General features: G+C 43.6%; 1 protein-coding gene across 1 annotated transcript in view; it reads right to left on the bottom strand.

The window, feature by feature from the left end:
* The window catches only part of lekr1 (Leucine-, glutamate- and lysine-rich protein 1), a 124,894-nt gene that overhangs the window by 39,312 nt on the left and 65,582 nt on the right, over positions 1–20,000 (bottom strand). The window contains exons 6-8 of the mRNA XM_072695866.1: positions 18,437–18,622; positions 8,993–9,074; positions 762–839 (exon numbers count right to left, since the gene is read on the bottom strand). Of these exons, the coding sequence (XP_072551967.1) occupies positions 762–839; positions 8,993–9,074; positions 18,437–18,622 (346 nt within the window). The remainder of the gene's footprint in view (positions 1–761; positions 840–8,992; positions 9,075–18,436; positions 18,623–20,000) is intronic.

Genomic DNA, 20,000 nt, shown 5'->3' with positions numbered 1-20,000 from the left:
GGTTGTACACTGCGCAGGGGGCCTAGGTGGGACCCATGTGAGATTAAGGTGGGCTGTAACAACGTCTACATGTAGATAGAACCAGATTTCCACATATGAATATATATATATATCCTGGCCTGTATAGTGCACTACATAGGGAGTAGTGTGTAATTTAGTAATAAACCTTTGATGATAGGGCAGGACCTCTATGGATGCTGACTGTCTTCATTCCTAACAATGACCATTTATGCATATAATCCATTTTTAATTACTGAAGAAAAATTTAAAGATGCCAACATGTAAGCACTAGACCCCACGTCTAGGGTGAGACATGTGTTGAGCTCTTGCCATCTTAGTGTCTGGAAAATTGTGGAGGGTAAATTGGCAGTACCGATTTGGGGGGAAAAAGGGAAAAATTCGGCAGACAAAATAACAATAAATATAATTATTAAGATTTTGACAGCACTAATATCAATAATTACAACTAATAATAATAATACAGCATGTGAGTCGACTGTATAACAAAACAAAAACAGTAACTCTACACTTTTAAGGGTTAAACACAACACAGGCAATGCCCCTTTCGCTGCAATACTGTCCTCCAGCTTGGTACTGCCAGCACGCTAACATTAGCTTCTTGACCATAATAGGCAATATAAAGAATTATATTCTGATTCATAGATATATTCAATATCCTGAAACTGGTGAGGAGGTTTTTCAGTCTACTGTGAACACATCCCATCATTCATGTCACCCAAGACCACCACAGTTCTTTTTACCTCAGTATGGTGGCGCTCTGCTCTTCAATCTGCTGCCGCTGCTGAGAGCGCTGCTCCTCTTCCTCCTTCTGCTTGGTCCTGGAAGAAGAGAAGACAGGTGGGGGTCTGCGATCAGCACTTATAACAAAAACAGGCTGTAATTTTATAACTATATTAGTATATATTAGTATATTATAATTATTAGTTTAATGAAGAAAGTGGAGAACTCAAGGTCCACACCACGTTTGTGCTCGTAAGTCAAAGAGGAGATGCTTTATTATAATTAAAATTTGATTCAAATCTTTGATGAAATGAGTGCAGAGTCTTATTTTATGGAATTAAGGAATATTTTTCTTCACATTTTTGCAGTGTTCTTCTCATTTGTTGCCATTAAAACAAATGAAAAAGCAAGAAATCCAGACTCAAACATGTTAATGTAGAATGTAAATGTAATTCAATATATTTCTGTCATTAAAATGTAATTAAATGAGTAATTATACAATTACTTTTAAATAATATTGTAATGTAAACATAATATAGCGCTACATACTAAAAATAACCTTCAACTTACAAATTACATTATTTATTTTTAAGGTCTTTAAGGTCTTTATGTCTTTAACTTCACCAGTCTAGACAGTAGAGACCTGTTTGTGGTAGTGTGTGTGTGTGTGTGTGTGTGTGTGTGTGTGTTTGATTACAATGCTTATTTCCACATATTTAAATGCATGCGTGTTGCCACATCTTTACTATACCTAAGCACTTCATTCTGTTCTCCCCAATAGTCCAAGTCTAATATAGGCCACTTGTGACGTGCAAAACACTGTCTCACACACACACACACACACACACACACAGCATCCAAATCCTCTTTCTGGCATTGTGACTGGCTGGCTCGTGGAGTGACCTTCCTGCCACACGCAATCAGGATCTAGGCTGAGCTTCGCATGTCTGGGCCTTGTCTGAGCAGCCAGAGGGCCACCAGGGGTCCACTCCTACTTCCCTCCTGGTTGTTAGGATCTCTCTCCTATGCCAGCAAAACCTCTTGGCACTTCAGATTAACGTTAACTTCTTGAAGCTGAAAAAAACAACTGTTCTTTGCACTCTTCTCCATTTCCGCTGCTCTTGCATTTATTCGATTTTTGTATATTTATATTAAATGATTTGCTTTTCATAGAAACAACCAGGAGCAGAAAAGAGACCTTCAGTAAACAAAATCTTTATTAGTTGCTTTTCACGTTAGACAGGATCAGCCGAGTTCAATCCAACCACCCCGTCACGCAAAATCGAGAGGGAACACTTAGTCAATGACCCACTAGGTAGTACTTTCCCCCTGTAACGCTCCCGACACTAGGAGGGTAAGGACTTAACCCACGTCCCCAGCCACTACCACCACCACTGCGCCATTGCCAGGCAGCCGACACACCCAGCTCCACCGCACCAGCTCAGCCACAGACTCCTGTGCCGGCCAACATCGCTTTAGAGTGATGAGGGGAGAGAGCGCCATCTACACACCCGGAGAGAGCACAGCCAACAAGCCGACTTCGGCCACTGATGGCAAAACAGCAGGGCTTGGGATTCAAACTCACAACCCCCTGGGCTGTAGTGGTAGCACTGCCTGACAAAGCCGCATTGGAGGCCTCGGCTGGTTTCACGTGTTGAGTTCTTGCCATTCTAGTGTTGGGAGAATTGTGGTGGGTTAATTGGTAGTACCGATTTGGGGGGAAAAAGGGAAAAATTCGGCAGACAAAATGATTAAAAAATATAATAATTAAAAACTTTGACAGCACTAATATGAATAATTACAACTAATAATAATACAGCATGTGAGTCGACTGTATAACAAAACAGCAACAGTAACACAACACAGGCAATGCTGACTGACAAGCAGACTTCCCTCCCTCCCTCTCTCTCAAGGGCAGAGTGGAACGGCCTGGCATTTCGACTGGAGGTTGTTTTGTTTGTTGTCAGTAAAATCTCTCCATCGTGAACTCTCCCATGCACCAGGCTCATTCACCCCGCGTCCCCACAGCAGCAGAGCCGCCCGAAATCACCCAGGAAGAGTCAATCTCACCCCATGGGGTCCGGATCCGCCTGGCTTAGCGAGGCGGGTGAGAGCCGGGGGCGGATTTGCCGCGTGACGCCTGATGGCCGTATCTGTTTTGTTGTTGTTATTGCTTATAGCTGGCCGGAAGGTTCTGCCCGAGCGCTGTGACACGCTGCTATCTGACAGCGGGTTAAGATAACCTTTTATTTCCTCGCCGTTCACATGCCAGCAAGGCAGCGGAGATAAGAAAGAGAGTGAGGGAGACAGAGAGAGAAATAACCTACCAGCATGTAAGACCTGCCAGACCAGTACACAGTCTGGAGCGTACAGGACAGGAGGGTACTCTGTATATATGAGAGCCTAAACGCCAGTGCTTTGCTTTTAGAACTGCATAACTAACAGCATGCTTTCATATTCGCTACTGAACATAATATAATACAATATAATAGCTCTGAATATTAAAGTCTTAAAGGGCCCGTAAGGCCCATGGCAATTAAACAAGGCTGCAAAACAGCCTGCATTGAATGTATTGTGTTTGTGGCGTCACAAAAACTGTGCCTGTACTATCTGCACGAGCAGTTCAGCCCCAGCCTGTTCACGTTAAAAAGTTACAAGAAGTGTTTCAGCTCCAGCTCTATTTTGAATGAGGCACATTATGGGACAGCCAGTCAGAACAGAGCTCATTTACATACATAGTACAGCAACAAAAGCAGCCTGATTATCTGTAAAGGATAGAGAGAGGTTGGTGGGGCTCTGAGTGGTCCAGTGGACTAAGGCACTGCTGCTGTGACCAAAAGAGCACAATTGGCCTAGTGGGTATCACAGTGTCAGGAGCATCGCTAGTGCTGGGAGGACTTTGGGTATGGGGGGGCGGGAAAAATTGGCAAACAAATTAAAAAATAATAATAATAATTTAATTTTTTTTAAAGAAATATAAAGAAACTAATAATAATACAGCATATGAGTCGACTGTATAGCAAAACAACAACTCTAGTAACTCTACACGTTTAAGGGTTAAACACAACACAGACAATGCCCCTTTCGCTGCAATACTGACTGACAAGCAGACTTTCTTCCAATCAGAACAGACCTCATTTACATACAATTTACAGCAACAAAAGCAGCCTGAATTTCTCAATAAAGGGTATATATATATCCAGTGGATTACGGCACTGCTGCTGTGATCGAAAGAGCACAATTGGCCGTGTGTGTAGATGCGCAATTGGTCTCTCCAGGCATGTAGATGGTTCGTTCTCTCTCAACATCACCAGCACCCGGTACTGTGCTTTCCTCTGAGCACACTGGCGGCCGGTGGCGTTGCGTTGCCGGCAGCTGGAAAAGAGGCGGGTTGCGCTTGTGTTGGAGGAGGCTTGTGTCAGTCCTCACCCTGCCAGTGTCGGGAGCATTACATGTTAATGGTGGGAGAGTACTTTTTTACTAGGGTAATTGGCTATCTAGAATTAGGGTGATAAGTTTGGTTTAAAAAAAAAAATAAAATAAGAAAGAGCTGAAAATGAATTCCGACTATTTTTTACAAACCAAACGTAGGATACAGGCCCTTAAATGTTAAAAACATAAAATCTGTGTCCCAATATTCTCTGTTATCAGGTAAACAGACACTACGACAAGTCTGACACTAGTCTATACCCATCTCTAATACCCGTCAACATTCCAGTACCCCCTCACTGGTCTTTCCCTCCACATCTGTCTGTCTCTCTCTGTCTTGCTCTGCTGGAATAACAGTAGATGCTGCTCTTTGAGGTTCAGTAATTGGGAACAAATGGGAGCGGGAATCTGTGGCATGCAATGGCCTTTTTCTCCGAATGCACACAAACACACAAGGAGGATGTTCAGGAGTCACGACATGTGAGTGAAGAGAGAGAGGGGGGGGGGTGTAGAGCTAATGGCAGAATGAGCAGTTCCTCACATGTCGAGCGTCACCTGACCCCAAGCTGAGGTGTGGTCTTGAGCTGAAGCTACAGTTTAGTGAAAAAACCAATCGACTCTTTTTCCTTTATTTGTGAAATAATGTTTTATCCAGGAGCTAAAAGCTAATACCCTGGGTAACGAGTAGCTTTACAATAGTATGGAGTCGTTATTATTATTTGTATTTTTTTTTACAATTAATTTTTTACTTTACTTTATAGCAATTAAGCATTTTTCAACATTTACTTATTATTTGTAGTAATTATTTGTTACTGTTTTTTTGTTTTTTTAATATTAACATCTATCCATCCATTTATATTCTCATTCGCTGCTTCCTGCTCAGGGTTGTGGTGGGTTTGGAGCCCCTGGACCCTGGACAGAGTGCCAGTCCATTACAGGGTTTATCGTAATTCTTCAATTAAATATTTTCTCCATTAACTCCATGGATCGCATCAGTGAACCTTAGGTGCCTGTGCCATGTTGCCAGTTGACTGACCGTCCTTTCTTGCAGCACCTTTGGTAGGTGCTGACCACCACTACATACTGGGTACACCACACAAGACCTGCCTGATGTTTTGCAGATGTTCTGACCCAGTCATGTGGCCGTCAAAGTTTGGTTCTTGTTAAAGTGTCTCAGTCTCAGAGGTTCACTTGCTGCCTCGGGTATCCACCCCTTGCCAGGAGCCACTGTAGATGAAGAAGATAATCAGCGTTTTCCACTTCCCCCGTCAGTGGTTTTAATGTTATGGCAGACGGGTACATTGCACAGCTGAAAACTGCCCCAGCCGGTGAGCGCGTCTCGGCCGATCGTCTGGGTGTGGGGTTTAGATGTGAGGAGATAGCAGCAGTAGAAACGGCCGAGGGTCATCAGGAGTGAAGTCCGACAACCTTTCAGAGCAGAGCCACTACTAGAGAAGTGCGCTGTGTTAAGATGACGTGTGTGTGTGTGTGTGTGTGTGTGTGTGTTTGGGTCCTCTAGAGTGTGATGGTGTAGTCATGCATAACTACTGGTATGCCAGTAAGGAATGTGTGTGTGTGTGTGTGTGTGTCTGTGTCTCTTGGTCTACCATATCTCCACAACAATACAGAACAAAACTAAAGCTACATCCAAAACAGCCAGCGTGTGTGAGTGTGTGTGTGTGTGAGAGAGAGAGTGTGTGTGTGTGTGTGTGTGTGTGTGTGTGTGTGTGTAGGATCACAGTCTATCCTTTCTCTCTCTCTCTCTCTCTCTCTCTTAGTGTAATCACACTGCTAGCCTCAGACTCCATATGCGTTTTTAAATTATCCCTAACCGTCACGTATCAGGGTTACCACGGCAACAGGCCACCTCGGCAACACAACAAAACTGCGAAATATGTGTGTGATGTGGGGTTAGAGGTCGCTCGGTTGTTATGGGAACACAGACTGCACACAAACAGCACTCATTCTTTCCAGTATCTGGAGATATCAAAGCTTTGTACATGGACACACACACACACACACACACACACACACACACACACACACACACACACTCCATGGCCTGGAATGCAACACAAAAGCAGTCTTGCAAAGCAGCGCCTGGAGGTAGATCAGGGTCACCAGGTCAGAGCCTGGCCCACCCTTGTTCTCCTGCTCTCTCAATAATTACATGTAATGTAAAAGTACTGTGCTGATACTGGTACTAAAATACAGTACTGGTATGAGTGCTGATACTGGTACTAAAATACAGTACTGGTATGAGTGCTGATACTGACACTAAAATACAGTACTGGTATGAGTGCTGATACTGGTACTAAAATACAGTACTGGTATGAGTGCTGATACTGGTACTAAAATACAGTACTGGTATGGGTGCTGATACTGGTACTAAAATACAGTACTGGTATGAGTGCTGATACTGGTACTAAAATACAGTACTGGTATGAGTGCTGATACTGCTATTAAAATACAGTACTGGTATGAGTGCTGATACTGGCACTAAAATACAGTACTGGTATGAGTGCTGATACTGCTACTAAATACAGTACTGGTATGGTTACTGATACTGGCACTAAAATACAGTACTGGTATGAGTGCTGATACTGACACTAAAATAACAGTACTGGTATGAGTGGGTATGAGTGCTGATACTGGTACTAAAATACAGTACTGGTATGAGTGCTGAGACTGGTACTAAATACAGTACTGGTATGAGTGCTGATACTGGCACTAAAATACAGTACTGGTATGAGTGCTGATACTGGTACTAAAATACAGTACTGGTATGAGTGCTGATACTGGCACTAAAATACAGTACTGGTATGAGTGCTGATACTGGCACTAAAATACAGTACTGGTATGAGTGCTGAGACGGACACTAAAATACAGTACTGGTATGAGTGCTGAGACTGGCACTAAAATACAGTACTGGTATGAGTGCTGATACTGGCACTAAAATACAGTACTGGTATGAGTGCTGATACTAAAATACAGTACTGGTATGAGTGCTGATACTGGTACTAAAATACAGTACTGGTATGAGTGCTGATACTGGCACTAAAATACAGTACTGGTATGAGTGCTGATACTAAAATACAGTACTGGTATGAGTGCTGATACTGGTACTAAAATACAGTACTGGTATGGGTTCCAGTGCATTGATGTACTATCATGTGTTAATGTGAGACAGAGAGTAGGATGAAGTGCAAAGCAGCTCACAGCTCACGCTAGTCAGCAGAAAGGTTTCATCCCTCTGTCTGGCAGGTCACACAGCCCGAGAAAAAGAGAGAGGGGGAGAGAGTGGGAGGGAGAGACATGCACACACAGCATACACGAAATATATATATTTCCAGCTCCTGCTCTGTGTAAAAAAAAAAAAAACGCCTCTGCAGGGAAAAGCAGGAGTAAAATAGCCTTTCAGTGTCAGGAACGGAGATGGATGGGTGTTACCAAAGTGAGCAATCATCCGACTGCGGCTACACACACCCACAGAGTTTCAAAAACACATCTGACCAGTGTCAGGACGAGCAGATAAGAAAGGGGAGAGGAGAGATAAAAATGGCTCTAATGGTCTTTGAGTTGGCGGCGCTTTGAGGAAGTGAGCACTACAGGTTTCTTGGGATAAAGCGAGAGAGGGAGAGATACAGCCCAGTCTCTGCTCTTTTTCTGAGGATGGGTGATGACAGCATGTCTCTGTCTGGATCATCTAAGTTACAAACAAGTGCTGGAGTGTTGCTCAGAAGGCTTCCTGAGAAAAAAGTCTGTAGACACCTACTCCTCCAGCCTTTCCTCTGAAATCAAGGGTATTAACAGGCTGTTTGTCACTCCTTCAGTGCAGAAACAGCCTCTACTCATCTGGGAAGGCTTTCTTCTACATGCTGGAACATTGCTGTGAGGTATTTGACTGCATTCTGCTACGAGAACATTAGTGAGGTCAGGGGCTGACGTTGAATGAATAGTCCTGGATCTCAAACACATCTTGTATGGAGCTCCATCACGCCAAAAAAAGGGGCTTCCACTGTTTCACAGCCCAATGCTGGAGGTCTTGATACCCCTCTAGCCTCTAGACAAGATAACCATGTACCCCACTTGTGAATTTCTTTTTTCTTTTTTTGTTTCATCCGTGCAGTGAACACACACACATATACACCACTGGAACACACACAATGGCAGTGAGCACACATGCCCGGAGTGGTGGGCAGCCATTGCTGCGGCGCCCAGGGAGCAAAGAGGGTAAAAGGCCTTGCTCAAGGGCCCAACAGTGGCAACGCGGCGAGCCTGGGTGAGCCACCACTAAGCAAGTCACTGGGCATGGTGACCTGAGTCTCAGGTGCAGCTGCTGAGGAGCATCCCAGTTTTTTTACCAGCTGCACTGGCTACCTGTCCCACCCAGGCCCAGGCCCACCCAGACCTACTGTAATCAGGCTTATGCTCCAGCCTCAGCTGTGTGTGTGTGTGTGTGTGTGTGTGAGTGTGTCTGTGTGTGTTATACTATCTTAACCATCGTTCAGAGCCTAAGTATAGCTGTGACAAGTGATGTAAAATACTTGTGAATGTGAGAATGAATGTGTGTGTTTATTCGGATGTTTGAGTGTGTGTGTGTGTGAGAGTGTGTGTCTAGGAGTTTGCAAATTAATCAATGTAGCAAGAATGTATGTGTCCGCTCGTGTGCTGGAATGTGTGTGTGGTGAGAGGGTGAGAAAGAATGTGAGAATGAGTGTCTCCGAAAAAACTATGGTTTTTGTGTGTGTGTGACGGGGTGGTTAAAGCATGAGCATGAACAGGTGTGTGTGTGCTCATATGTGAAGGTGTGTGTACTCACTCCAGAAGTCTCTCCATGCACACTCTCTCACTGCGACGCCTCTCTGACTCATCCTGCAGGACCTCCAGCTCCTGCTTCAGTTCTAAAAAAAAAGAGAAAAAAGACAGATTAACTAAAGAAACCAATAATATCATGATACATTATACGGACAAAAGTATTGGGACACCTGCTCATTCATTGTTTTATTGAAAGCAAGGGAATTAAAAATGAGTTTATGCTGCTTTTGTTGGAGTAACTGTCTCTACTGTCCAGGGAAGAATTTCTACTAGATTTTGGAGGAGCATTGCTGTGAGGATCTGATTGCATTCAGCGACAAGAGCATTAGTGAGGTCAGGATGTTGGATGATCACCACCCAGCTCAACCACATTACCTCCCCAACTCAACCTAAAAGTATTGGATGGAGCTCTAACCATCCATCATTCCAGAGAACACTGTTCTTCCACTGATACATAGCTCAATACTGGGGGGCTTTAGACCCCTCTAGCCCACTCTTGGCATTAGGCAGCAGCATGGTGCCAATGGGTTCATGTTGATCTCCAGAGAGTCCTATTCTATTGGCAGTACTTCTCTGCAGGGACTAGACAAGCTGTGTGTGCATTTGCAATGGGTGCAATTTAAAGTAGCTGAATGCACTCATTAGAAGAGGTGTCCACAAACATTTGAACCAGTAGTGTTTCACCCACACATGTGATATAGGGAGACTGACGATGTGTTCTGATTGTATATTAAACAATTATTGGAACCGATTTTAGAGTATTTAGTATGTAGTATTATTAGTTACGTCTGCTCAGTTACATGTACCTAAACACAATTGGATGAAGTATTCATTTTACCTAAGTACTCAAGTACAGTAATTGTCCAAATGTTTATGGACACCCCTCCTAATGAATAAGTAAGTTTATTTTTAGTTCTTAAATACATTCACAAGCAAGGACGTTTGTACTCCTACTAAAGCAGGAACAAGGAGTCTGTAATTAAACTTGGGCATATGTTGAAAGATCCTGGATGTACAAAGATGATACAATGCATATTACTCATTCCTTAAGTAGCTTAAGTAGCTAAATTACTCAGTATGTATGTAGTATAAGTAGCTAAATTACGCAGTACGTATGTAGTATAAGTAGCTAAACTACTCAGTAGTTAAGTATCTAAATTACTCAGTGGTTAAGTATCTAAATTACTCAGTGGTTAAGTAGCTAAACTACTCAGTAGTTAAGTATCTAAATTACTCAGTAGTTAAGTATCTAAATTACTCAGTGGTTAAGTATCTAAATTACTCAGTGGTTAAGTAGCTAAATTACTCAGTACTTAAGTAACTAAGTTTCTCAGTGGTTAAGTAGCTAAATCACTTAGTAGTTAAGTATCTAAATTACTCAGTGGTTAAGTATCTAAATTACTCAGTGGTTAAGTATCTAAATTACTCAGTGGTTAAGTATCTAAATTACTCAGTAGTTAAGTATCTATAATACACAGTGGTTAAGTAGCTAAATTACTCAGTACTTAAGTAACTAAGTTTCTCAGTGGTTAAGTATCTAAATTACTCAGTGGTTAAGTATCTAAATTACTCAGTAGTTAAGTATCTATAATACTCAGTGGTTAAGTAGCTAAATTACTCAGTACTTAAGTAACTAAGTTTCTCAGTGGTTAAGTAGCTAAATCACTTAGTAGTTAAGTATCTAAATTATTCAGTGGTTAAGTATCTAAATTACTCAGTGGTTAAGTATCTAAATTACTCAGTAGTTAAGTATCTAAATTACTCAGTAGTTAAGTATCTATAATACTCAGTGGTTAAGTAGCTAAATTACTCAGTACTTAAGTAACAAAGTTTTTCAGTGGTTAAGTAGCTAAATCACTTAGTAGTTAAGTATCTAAATTACTCAGTGGTTAAGTAACTAAATTATAAAGTACTTAAGTAACTAGGTTTCTCAGAACTTAAGTATATAAATTACTCACAAATTAATAAGCTAAATCACTCAGTAGTTAAGTAGCTAAATTACTTAGTAGTCAAGTATCTAAATTACTCAGTGGTTAAGTATCTAAATTACTTTAAAATTCTTTAAAGTAGCTTATCGAGCTGCTACTTTTTGTAATTTCGTTTATATTGTTTATGGAAAGATACTTTTCCTTTTATTAATGTTCTTTTTCTAACATTATTTGTTATACACAATTAAACACTATTAATTAATTTACTATACCTGTATCGCCCTAGCAACCACCAGGAAAAACACAGAAACTACACAACAACAACCTAGCAACCACCTGGGATGCCACTTAGCAAATACAGTTTCCCCACAGGGACCATCTAGCATCAGCCTAGCACAGCTAATCAGTGCTTTCTTCAGAAAATGCTCTGTACAGGTTTATTATCTGATATTATTATGTTTTTATGTGTTTTTATGTGTTTATTTGCTTATTGCTTATTGCCTAGTACTAACATCTAAATGCAGTCCATCACAGTAGAGACAGAGAGAAAGAGAGAGAGAGAGAAACTGAGACAGAGAGAGACTGAGAGACAGACTAGTGCTTGTGTAAAGGGGAGGGCAGCAGTGTAGGAGTGAGCCTGACTGATTTAGAGCTTTGCTACTGGCATTACTACAAGCACACACACACACACACACACACACACACACTTACTCACTTACATTCACACTCACATACAGGCACACAAAGCCTGCAGGTGATGAGGACCAGCTTTACAAGAACAGACATATACAGACTGCACTCATACACATCAGAACGTATGTGGGCAGTGCACTGTGCTGCAACGTATAATCATTAGCCGTATGACCAAAGCCCATTGGTCTGAACTCTATGGACCAGATTCATAGACATTAGCAGTAACAGTGCTGCAGAAGTGCTGCTCAGCAATGATATCCTATTTATAGAAATTCACTTTTTTTTTTTTCGGGGTTTCCGAGTGGCACAACTGTCTAAGTGGTAACTCGACCTGTGGACGACTGCAGGTTTGTATAATCGGCCGTGCACTCGCAGGATGTCTCCTCCTCCCCACCACGGTGCTAGGCAGCACAGGCGTCTGTTCGCTGACATAGCAGAACTGAAATCCAAGCACATTCAGCTGTCCAGGGATGTTGTGTTAGCAGCAGTTTAAAAGAAAGTAGTTGGTTGGCTTGGACAAAAAAGATGTGCTGGCTGGTGGGTGGGACATGGGAATGACTAAATTAGGTAGAAAAGTGAGGGAGGAATAGGTTACAGTGGTGGTTTTTGCAGAGTCAGTTTATGGAGAGCCTGGCCACTTCCTATTCCCCCCTCTTTTATTAAAAATTGACTGCAAAACAGCAGCGTGAGAAATCCAGCAGGAATGTTAACAGACCTGCACTTAGTCGTTCCTGGTGTTTTGGAATCATTTGGAAACGTATTTGTCGTGGGACGACTTTTAGGCGGAAGGCATGATCAATATTACCCAATCTGGCATGTTGCCAATCTGGCAGTGCGTTTTACGAATCTGTCCCGGTATTTCCATTTGGCAAATATACCGTGCCTGTGTGAACCAGCAAACCTTTCATAAGACAGGAACATCTGACCGAGGTCCTTGGTCTGCTGGGGACCTGATTTAGCCCGATTCAGTCCATCAGGACGAGAAGAGTGCATAAAAACTGTGGCACACACAAACACAACAGAGAAAGCAGATGTATCCACACACACACACAAACACACACACATACACACTGCTCGTCCGGCAGAGCCTGAAAAGGTGAGTGGCTGCTCCTTCCTGCCGCGCAGAGCAGACCGAGACGCCCTGACCTCTCTCTCTCTCTCTTTCCCCATCTCCAACCGCCTCTTACCTCTCAAAGCTTCCAGCTCTCTCTTTATTATATGCCTTTCTGTCTTCATACAGCTCTCTCTCTCTCTCTCTCTCTCTCTCTCTCTCTCTCTCTCTCATTGCACCTGTCCTTTCAAAGAGTTTCTAAAACAAACAAGCTCTCGTTCATCATCATCATCAGGTTCAAGACCTGTTAAAGGGCAGGTCTATCACACCTGTAAATATCGCTTACAGTATTTATAACAGTTTGGAATAAGGTTGTAACGGTGCATGTATTCATACCAGCCATCATGGTACTGGGGTTGCAGTGCAGTCACACAGAGAATACACAGTACATTTACATTTACGGCATTTAGCAGACGCTCTTCTCCAGAGCGACTTACAAAGTGCTTCACTGTTTACCCAAGAAAACCTCAGCTAGTTAAAATACACTAATAGTTCAAAGATACCTTTAAGCTTTGACATTACTAAACACAAGACAATAGTGACCATAGTACTCTGCTATTCGTCCAAGACAGCGAGCAACTCTGCTGTTCGGACACCCAGGTGAAGTTCGTTCCACCACTTTGGTGCAGGACAGAAAAAAGTCTGGATGCTCGTCTTCCGTGGATCTTAAAGGATGGCGGGTCGAGCCGAGCTGTACTTGAAGCTGGAAGGGCTCTTGGTGCAGATCAGCTTTTGACCATCGCCATCAAGTACGGAGGGGCTGGCTGGTCCAGTCTTGGCTTTGTAGACCAACATCAGGGGTTTGAATCTGATGACCTGGGCAGCAGCTACAGGAAGCCGGTGAAGAGAGAACGCAGCAGTGGACTGACATGGCTGAATTTAGGAACGTTGAAGACGACCCGACCCGTGCCGCTGCTTTCTGGGTGAGTTGCAGGGGTCTGATGGTGCGCAGAGGGAGAGCAGCCAGAAGAGAGTTGCAGTAGTCAAGTCTGGAAGTGACGAGAGACTGAACAAGCACCTGGGTGGCCTCTCTAGAGAGGAAGGGTCGAATTCTCCAGATGTTGTACAGAAGAAATCTGCAGGACCGAGTTACGTTTGCAACATGACTTGAGAACGATAACTGATCACCCATCACTACACCAAGACTTCGTGCTTCTGTAGAAGGAGTGATCAGTTCTCAAAGGTGATGGCAAGATCGTTTTTAGGTCCAGCAGTTCCCGGGATGTACGTTCCCGGGATGTACAGCAGCTCTGTCTTGCTGGGGTTGAGTTTGAGGTGGTGAGCCGCCATCCAAGAAGAGACGTCAGCGAGGCCTGCTGAGATGCGGGCAGAAACCTGGTAGGAGCGTCCAGGTTTACGCACTATTAGGGTGAATACGGTAAATGCCACTTGAGCTCCTCCTGCCACCTCCTCCAGACATGTTGCTGATCCATAGGCCTAAATACTGCCAGATACTACATGATGCCTTCAGAGGTCTTGTGGAGTCCATGCCTCATGGTGTCACAGTTGGGACCTACTCAGTATTAATGTTATGGCTGCTGGGTTTTCTTCTTTTAGTCCCTCGTTTAAATTTAGCATTTAGCATCAGTAATTAAAAAAGCACAGGATGAGAAAGGCAGTGAGAGTGAATTACAGAGGACTGCTTCCAGTCTTCCTTCACAAAAGAACAGCAGGGCCCTTCCTGCACCTGCGGCTTGGGAGGAAGTGTTTATCCTGGCCGCTGAACGTGTGTGAGTGTGCGTATGAGTGTGTGTATGTGTGTATATATGTGTGTGTGTGTGTGTGTACAAAGAGTAGTTTGTTACTGCACATTCAGTTTTTATCCCGGCTTGGCCTCGGACATAACTTTGTGGAAGCTTCTGGTGGAGGCTGGCAGGGCCGGACATGTAGTGGGTCATTTTGTTCTGTTCTGTGGACACACGTGTGTTTGAGTCTGTATGTGTGTGTGTGTGTGTGTGTGTGTGTGTACAGTGACCGACTGGCTGGCTCGCTGACTGGTGTTGAAAGGCTGAATCAATTCGGTGAGTGAGTGTGTGTGTGTGTGTGTGTGTTTATTCCCTGATGAAAGCGCTCTCCACTATGCAGCTGATGTCACCCTGACATTTTCTCTTTCAGGGGAGAAGAGGCTCATGCAGGAGAGCTCTTTCTGAACTGCAATAAGCTGATAATTGCTTTCTGGTCACCGTGACATGACCAGAAGAGGCAAAAAGCAAGAGGTGCAAACACACACACACACACACACACACACACACACACACACACAGATAGGATTGTTTTTTCATACCTTGTCAGGACTAAGGGTCATGCGCATCTCCTATGTGTTTAAGTACCTATATGTTATAAAGTATATCCCCTATGTATTACCTTTATTAGACTTGTCATGAACAGCTGCTTATCTGAGCAGTAAGTTTATTAGCTCAGTAAAATACTAATATTAGAATAAATATGAATAATATTCCTAAAAACATCGTGGTTTTCCATCACTGTGTTCATTAAAACACCCCCAAAGCTCTCCTTATGGAGTCTAGTATTGTTATGGTTAATAATAACTATGTAGTCACCAACCAACACCTGTAAACAACACCATAACAACTGCCTGAAGTACCAAAGCAGTAGCAAGTACCAAACACTGTAGCAACCATTTACATTATCCAGAGCTTATCCTTACAAAAGGGCTTCACTGTTTACTCAGAAAATACCCTTAGCTAGTTTATATAGACTAAGACCCAGAAGATCCCTCTAAGCTTCTAGATTCTACTCAATACAGAAGTCAGTATGGAGACCGAGGGTCTTCAGTCTGGGTTTGAAGACAGCGAGTGTTGGACACCCAGGGGAAGTTTGTTCCACCACTTCGGTGCAGGACAGATAAAAGCCTGGACGCTCGTCTTCCGTGGATTTTGAGGGATGGCGGGTCGAGCTGAGCCGTACTTGAAGCTGGAAGGGCTCTCGGTGCAGATCGGCTTTTGACCATCGCCATCAAGTACGGCGGGGCTGGCTGGTCCAGTCTTGGCTTTTGTAGGCCAGAGTCAGGGGTTTAATCATTGAAGACGACCCATGTTGGATCAATTACAGGGGCCTGATGGTGCTCATAGGAAGACCAGCCAGAAGGGAGCTGCAGTAGTCAGTATTGAATGGACATATGCATACATACATGATATGTATGTACTGAGTACAAAGTACTGGGACACCTGCACATTACAACTACAGGAGCTTTTTTGAGATTCAATTCTAAACCCATTGGCATTATTAATATGGAGCTGGTCCCCCTTCGGTCCCCCTTTGCTCTAAGCTCTACCAGCAGCAGCAGGTCTGGAGCTCTGCAGTTATTGAGTCAGTTGGAGGCTTTTCTGCACTCTGCTCTGAGCTCAGCACTCGGCCCTGACCCCGCTCTGTAACTTTACATGGTCTGACAGACACTTGGTGGCTGAGCTGCTCTCTGTGAGCTGTTCCTCCTAAACTCTTCCACTGTTCAATAATAACACCACTCACAGCTGGTGGAGGAAGATCTAGGAGGGAGGAAATTATAAAATTTCACCAGCTGACTTGTTGTTGTTGTTGGTGCAGCGGTGTCTCCTATTACATACAGAACCACACTGGAGTTCAGTGAGATCTTTAGAACCTCCCGTTCTTTCACTGATGTGTGTAAGAAAGGCCGACTGCATGGCTAGGGGCTTGGTTTTATACACCTGTGGTGGCAATGGGACTGAATAAGAGTTCAGTGTCCCAATACTTTTGTCAATATACTGTATAAACTAGTGTGTATATACAGGGTTATGTTGTTTGTCATTTTATTCTTTTCCTGCAAAACTGTTGTCTTATAAATGTACAAAAACAAAGTCACACACACCCACACACCCACACACACACACACACACTCATACATGCCCCCCAGCCGGCGCGTGGATTTCAAGGTGGAAAAAAAAGCACTCAGCTCGCTGCAGTCTGGGCCGGTTCTCAGGCAATAAATGCAAGCCTCCGCATGACATTAACTTGAACGCTGCTTGCTCGCTAGCTAAGCATTACAGCAGCACTCTCTCTCTCGCTCCCTCTGTCGCTCTCTAGCAGCAGGTTCCAGAAGCCGCAGCTCCTGTGCGTTTGCTGGTGGAGGTTACAGTCTCTTGGCTGGCTGACAGGAGAAACATTTCCCAAGTGTTAAATGCCCCAGCGAGACTTCAGCATGAGCGCAGGAGGGCTGCCAGAGGAATCAGCGGGACGAGGGACAGATTCCTCCCCCACACACCTGTCACGCACGCTAATACACACTCACACAAGTGCTTCCTTTCTAATGTTTCCACGCCACTTCTGATTTGAAGAAGATATGAAGAAACTGCGACCGGTTAATATTTTGGACACTCAGCTTCCTAACTGGCCAGCAGGTTTTGTCTAAATACTCATTTTACACGCAAATACTCAATTAAACGCTTCTCACTTTCACATGCATTACATGTCCAAATGTTTTTGGACACCCTTTCTAATAAATGCACTCAGCTACTTTAAATTGCACCCGTTGCTGACACAGACGTGCAAATGCACACCATGCCTAATAATGCCAGGCGTGGGCTAGAAGGGGTATAAAGCCACCCAGCACTGAGCTGTGGAGCAGTGGAGGGACTGGAATGTGTTCTCTGGAATGATAATCCAATGATCCAGTACTTTTGTTTGGGATGAGTTGGGGATCTATGCAATCAAATCCTCACAGCAATGCTCCTCCTAGTCTAGTGTAGTAGTATGCTGTTTTCCCTGGACCGTAGAGACAGTTACTCCAACAAGAGCAGGTTCAACTCTTTTAAATATGCTTGAAGATATAGCACATGAGCAAGTGTCCAAATACTTTTGTCCCTGCAGTGTATTTCTGTGGTTCTTTCTGGAAGCAAAAATGTTTTTCTAAGGCATCTTTTTTTCTTAAGAGTGTAGCGTTAAAAGCACATATTGGAACTGGCCCAAAAGTGGTTTATATAGCTGAAAGGTTTGAGAGATGAGTGCTGATTTCATATGAACGAGATAAAATGTGGGGCGTTTGGCACAATTCCCAGTTATTATTGCTGCTAATATTGCATTTCAGTATTTAAATATGTGATATTGTTTTCATCAGAGTTAACATGATTAGACAACAGTGGGCCAGTTTCCCAGAAAGGAGTTAAGCTTTATAAATGGAGGTTTTCCACTGAAAAAAATAAATAAAAATACAGTCCAGGACTAGGCTTAATCCCTGTCCGGGAAACCGGCCCAATGTGTTAAAAGGGCAATCTGGCCCAACACCAGCTGTAAATATGTTTGAGCCGTGTACTGTACAGCATATCTGCCAGGGTTACATCAACACTGTGGGTGCTAGGCTAAATTTAACACTCTGAGTGTTCGGTGTAAATGTAGGAAACGTTGTTCTGTGCTGTTCCACTGAGCCGCACTGTATCACTCATCCTTCAGGGTTTTATCGTTATCATGTTTTTATCCATAAATGTCCCATCACTACAATACCCAGCATGCATTGTGTCATACAACCACTTGCAATCCCTGGGATGCTCAAACAACTGCTAGCCTAGCCACTAGAACTCAGCCAAACAGCTACCTTCAAGATACACAACATGGACAAAAGTATTGGGACACATTTTGTCACAGTAACTGTAATTATGGCACCCGTTATTGTTCAACGTTTGCTTTTGTGCATGTCTAAGGCGTTTGCTTTTGTGTTTGTCCAGGAATTAATGAGCATACGCACTCTGAATATACGATTGGGCCTGCTGGTTCTGCTTCTGCAAGAGTTCCTGGTGCTGGATCAGGTTCTCCAACTTCTGATTCTGAAGGCGACAGGTATCCAGGGTTGACTGCAGCTCCCAGACGTCCCGCTGAAGCCTCACAAGCTCCGCCTCTGTCCTGTCTACTTCTTGCTGCAGTCCAGCTTGCTCTGAAAAGGAGGAATTAGTAAAGTGTGGTTTATTGTAAGACATGTAGAACATCCCACTGCTGGTAAAACCACTGCTCTGGCATGGTGCAGCCAAGCTCTCACACACACACACACACACATACCCCCAGCTACTTGAAGCTGTCAGGGACAATTTACATACAACACAAATGCAAGGACAGCGAATACACTGAAAATATAATTGTACACAATTGTCCAAATGTTTGTGGACACCCCTTCTAATGAACGCCTTCATTCAGCTGCTATAAGTTGCACCCTCTGCTTACACACACACACACACAGCTTGTCTAGTCCCTGTAGATATGTAAAAAAGAACTTTTAGCCAATAGAATAGGACTATCTGGACAGATAAACATGAACCTATTGGCACTATGCTGGTGCCTAATGCCAGGCGTGGGCTAGAGGGGTATAGAGCCGCCCAGCATTGAGCTGCAGAGTAACTGTGTTCTCTGGAATGATGCATGGTGGTGCTCCGTCCAGTATTTTTTGGGATAAGTTGGAGAGTTGGGGATGGGGTGGGGTGCTGATCATCCAACATCCTGACCTCACTAATGGTCTTGTCGCTGAATGCAAAGCTGGATGAAAGCCATCGCTAGACAGTAGAGACAGTTACGCCATCAAAAGCAGGATGAGCCCTTATTTATTTGACTTGATTTCGGAAGAAACAATGAACAAGCGGGTGTCCCAATACTTTTGTCTATAGGGTGTATGTTCCTGGTGAAATCAAGGGCATTATTAGGGAGTGTGTTCCTGAGACCAGTGATGTAAAACTACAATTATATGTAGGAATGTTCTTAGTATTTATTATAATAGTCATGTTTTACCTAGGAAATAAACACTAACTGTTCATATAAGGAGCTTAGATTATTAAGTAATGCGTTTTCCCCCGAAACTGGGCTTGTTGACCTGCAGATCGCATTGGAATGGCTGCTATGTGTCTCACTGTGCCAAAGACAATAACACTTAATTGTCACTCATTCATTTATGACAGCAATTAAAAGAAACTACTTGTATATCACAGAAGAGTCGATGAGAACACCTGTCAGATCTGCGAGTAGTGAAAAAACAACTTTAAAAAAAAGCTGGAGAGCAGCAGAGGGCTTTCTGTGACGCAGGAGAAAATGCCAGAGCGCTTTTTACTGCTGCGGCTGACACAGGCCCTCTGATATCAACAAAGCCGGCTAATGAAACAGCCACTCACTCACACTCACACACACAGCGGCGAGACAAAGGCCTGGGTTTGGCATGCTGCTGACTGACGTGCCACGGTTCAAAGGGTCGGACATGGATACACTCCTCCTGGAACCCTTTCACACGCACACACAGACACCTATACTCACAAAGCTATGCACTACACATA

This window comes from Salminus brasiliensis, chromosome 13 (assembly GCF_030463535.1).
Source record: "Salminus brasiliensis chromosome 13, fSalBra1.hap2, whole genome shotgun sequence".
NCBI lineage: Eukaryota > Metazoa > Chordata > Actinopteri > Characiformes > Bryconidae > Salminus > Salminus brasiliensis.
The sequence above is the reverse complement of the archived record's forward strand: the minus strand, read 5'-3'. Positions and strand labels throughout refer to the sequence as shown.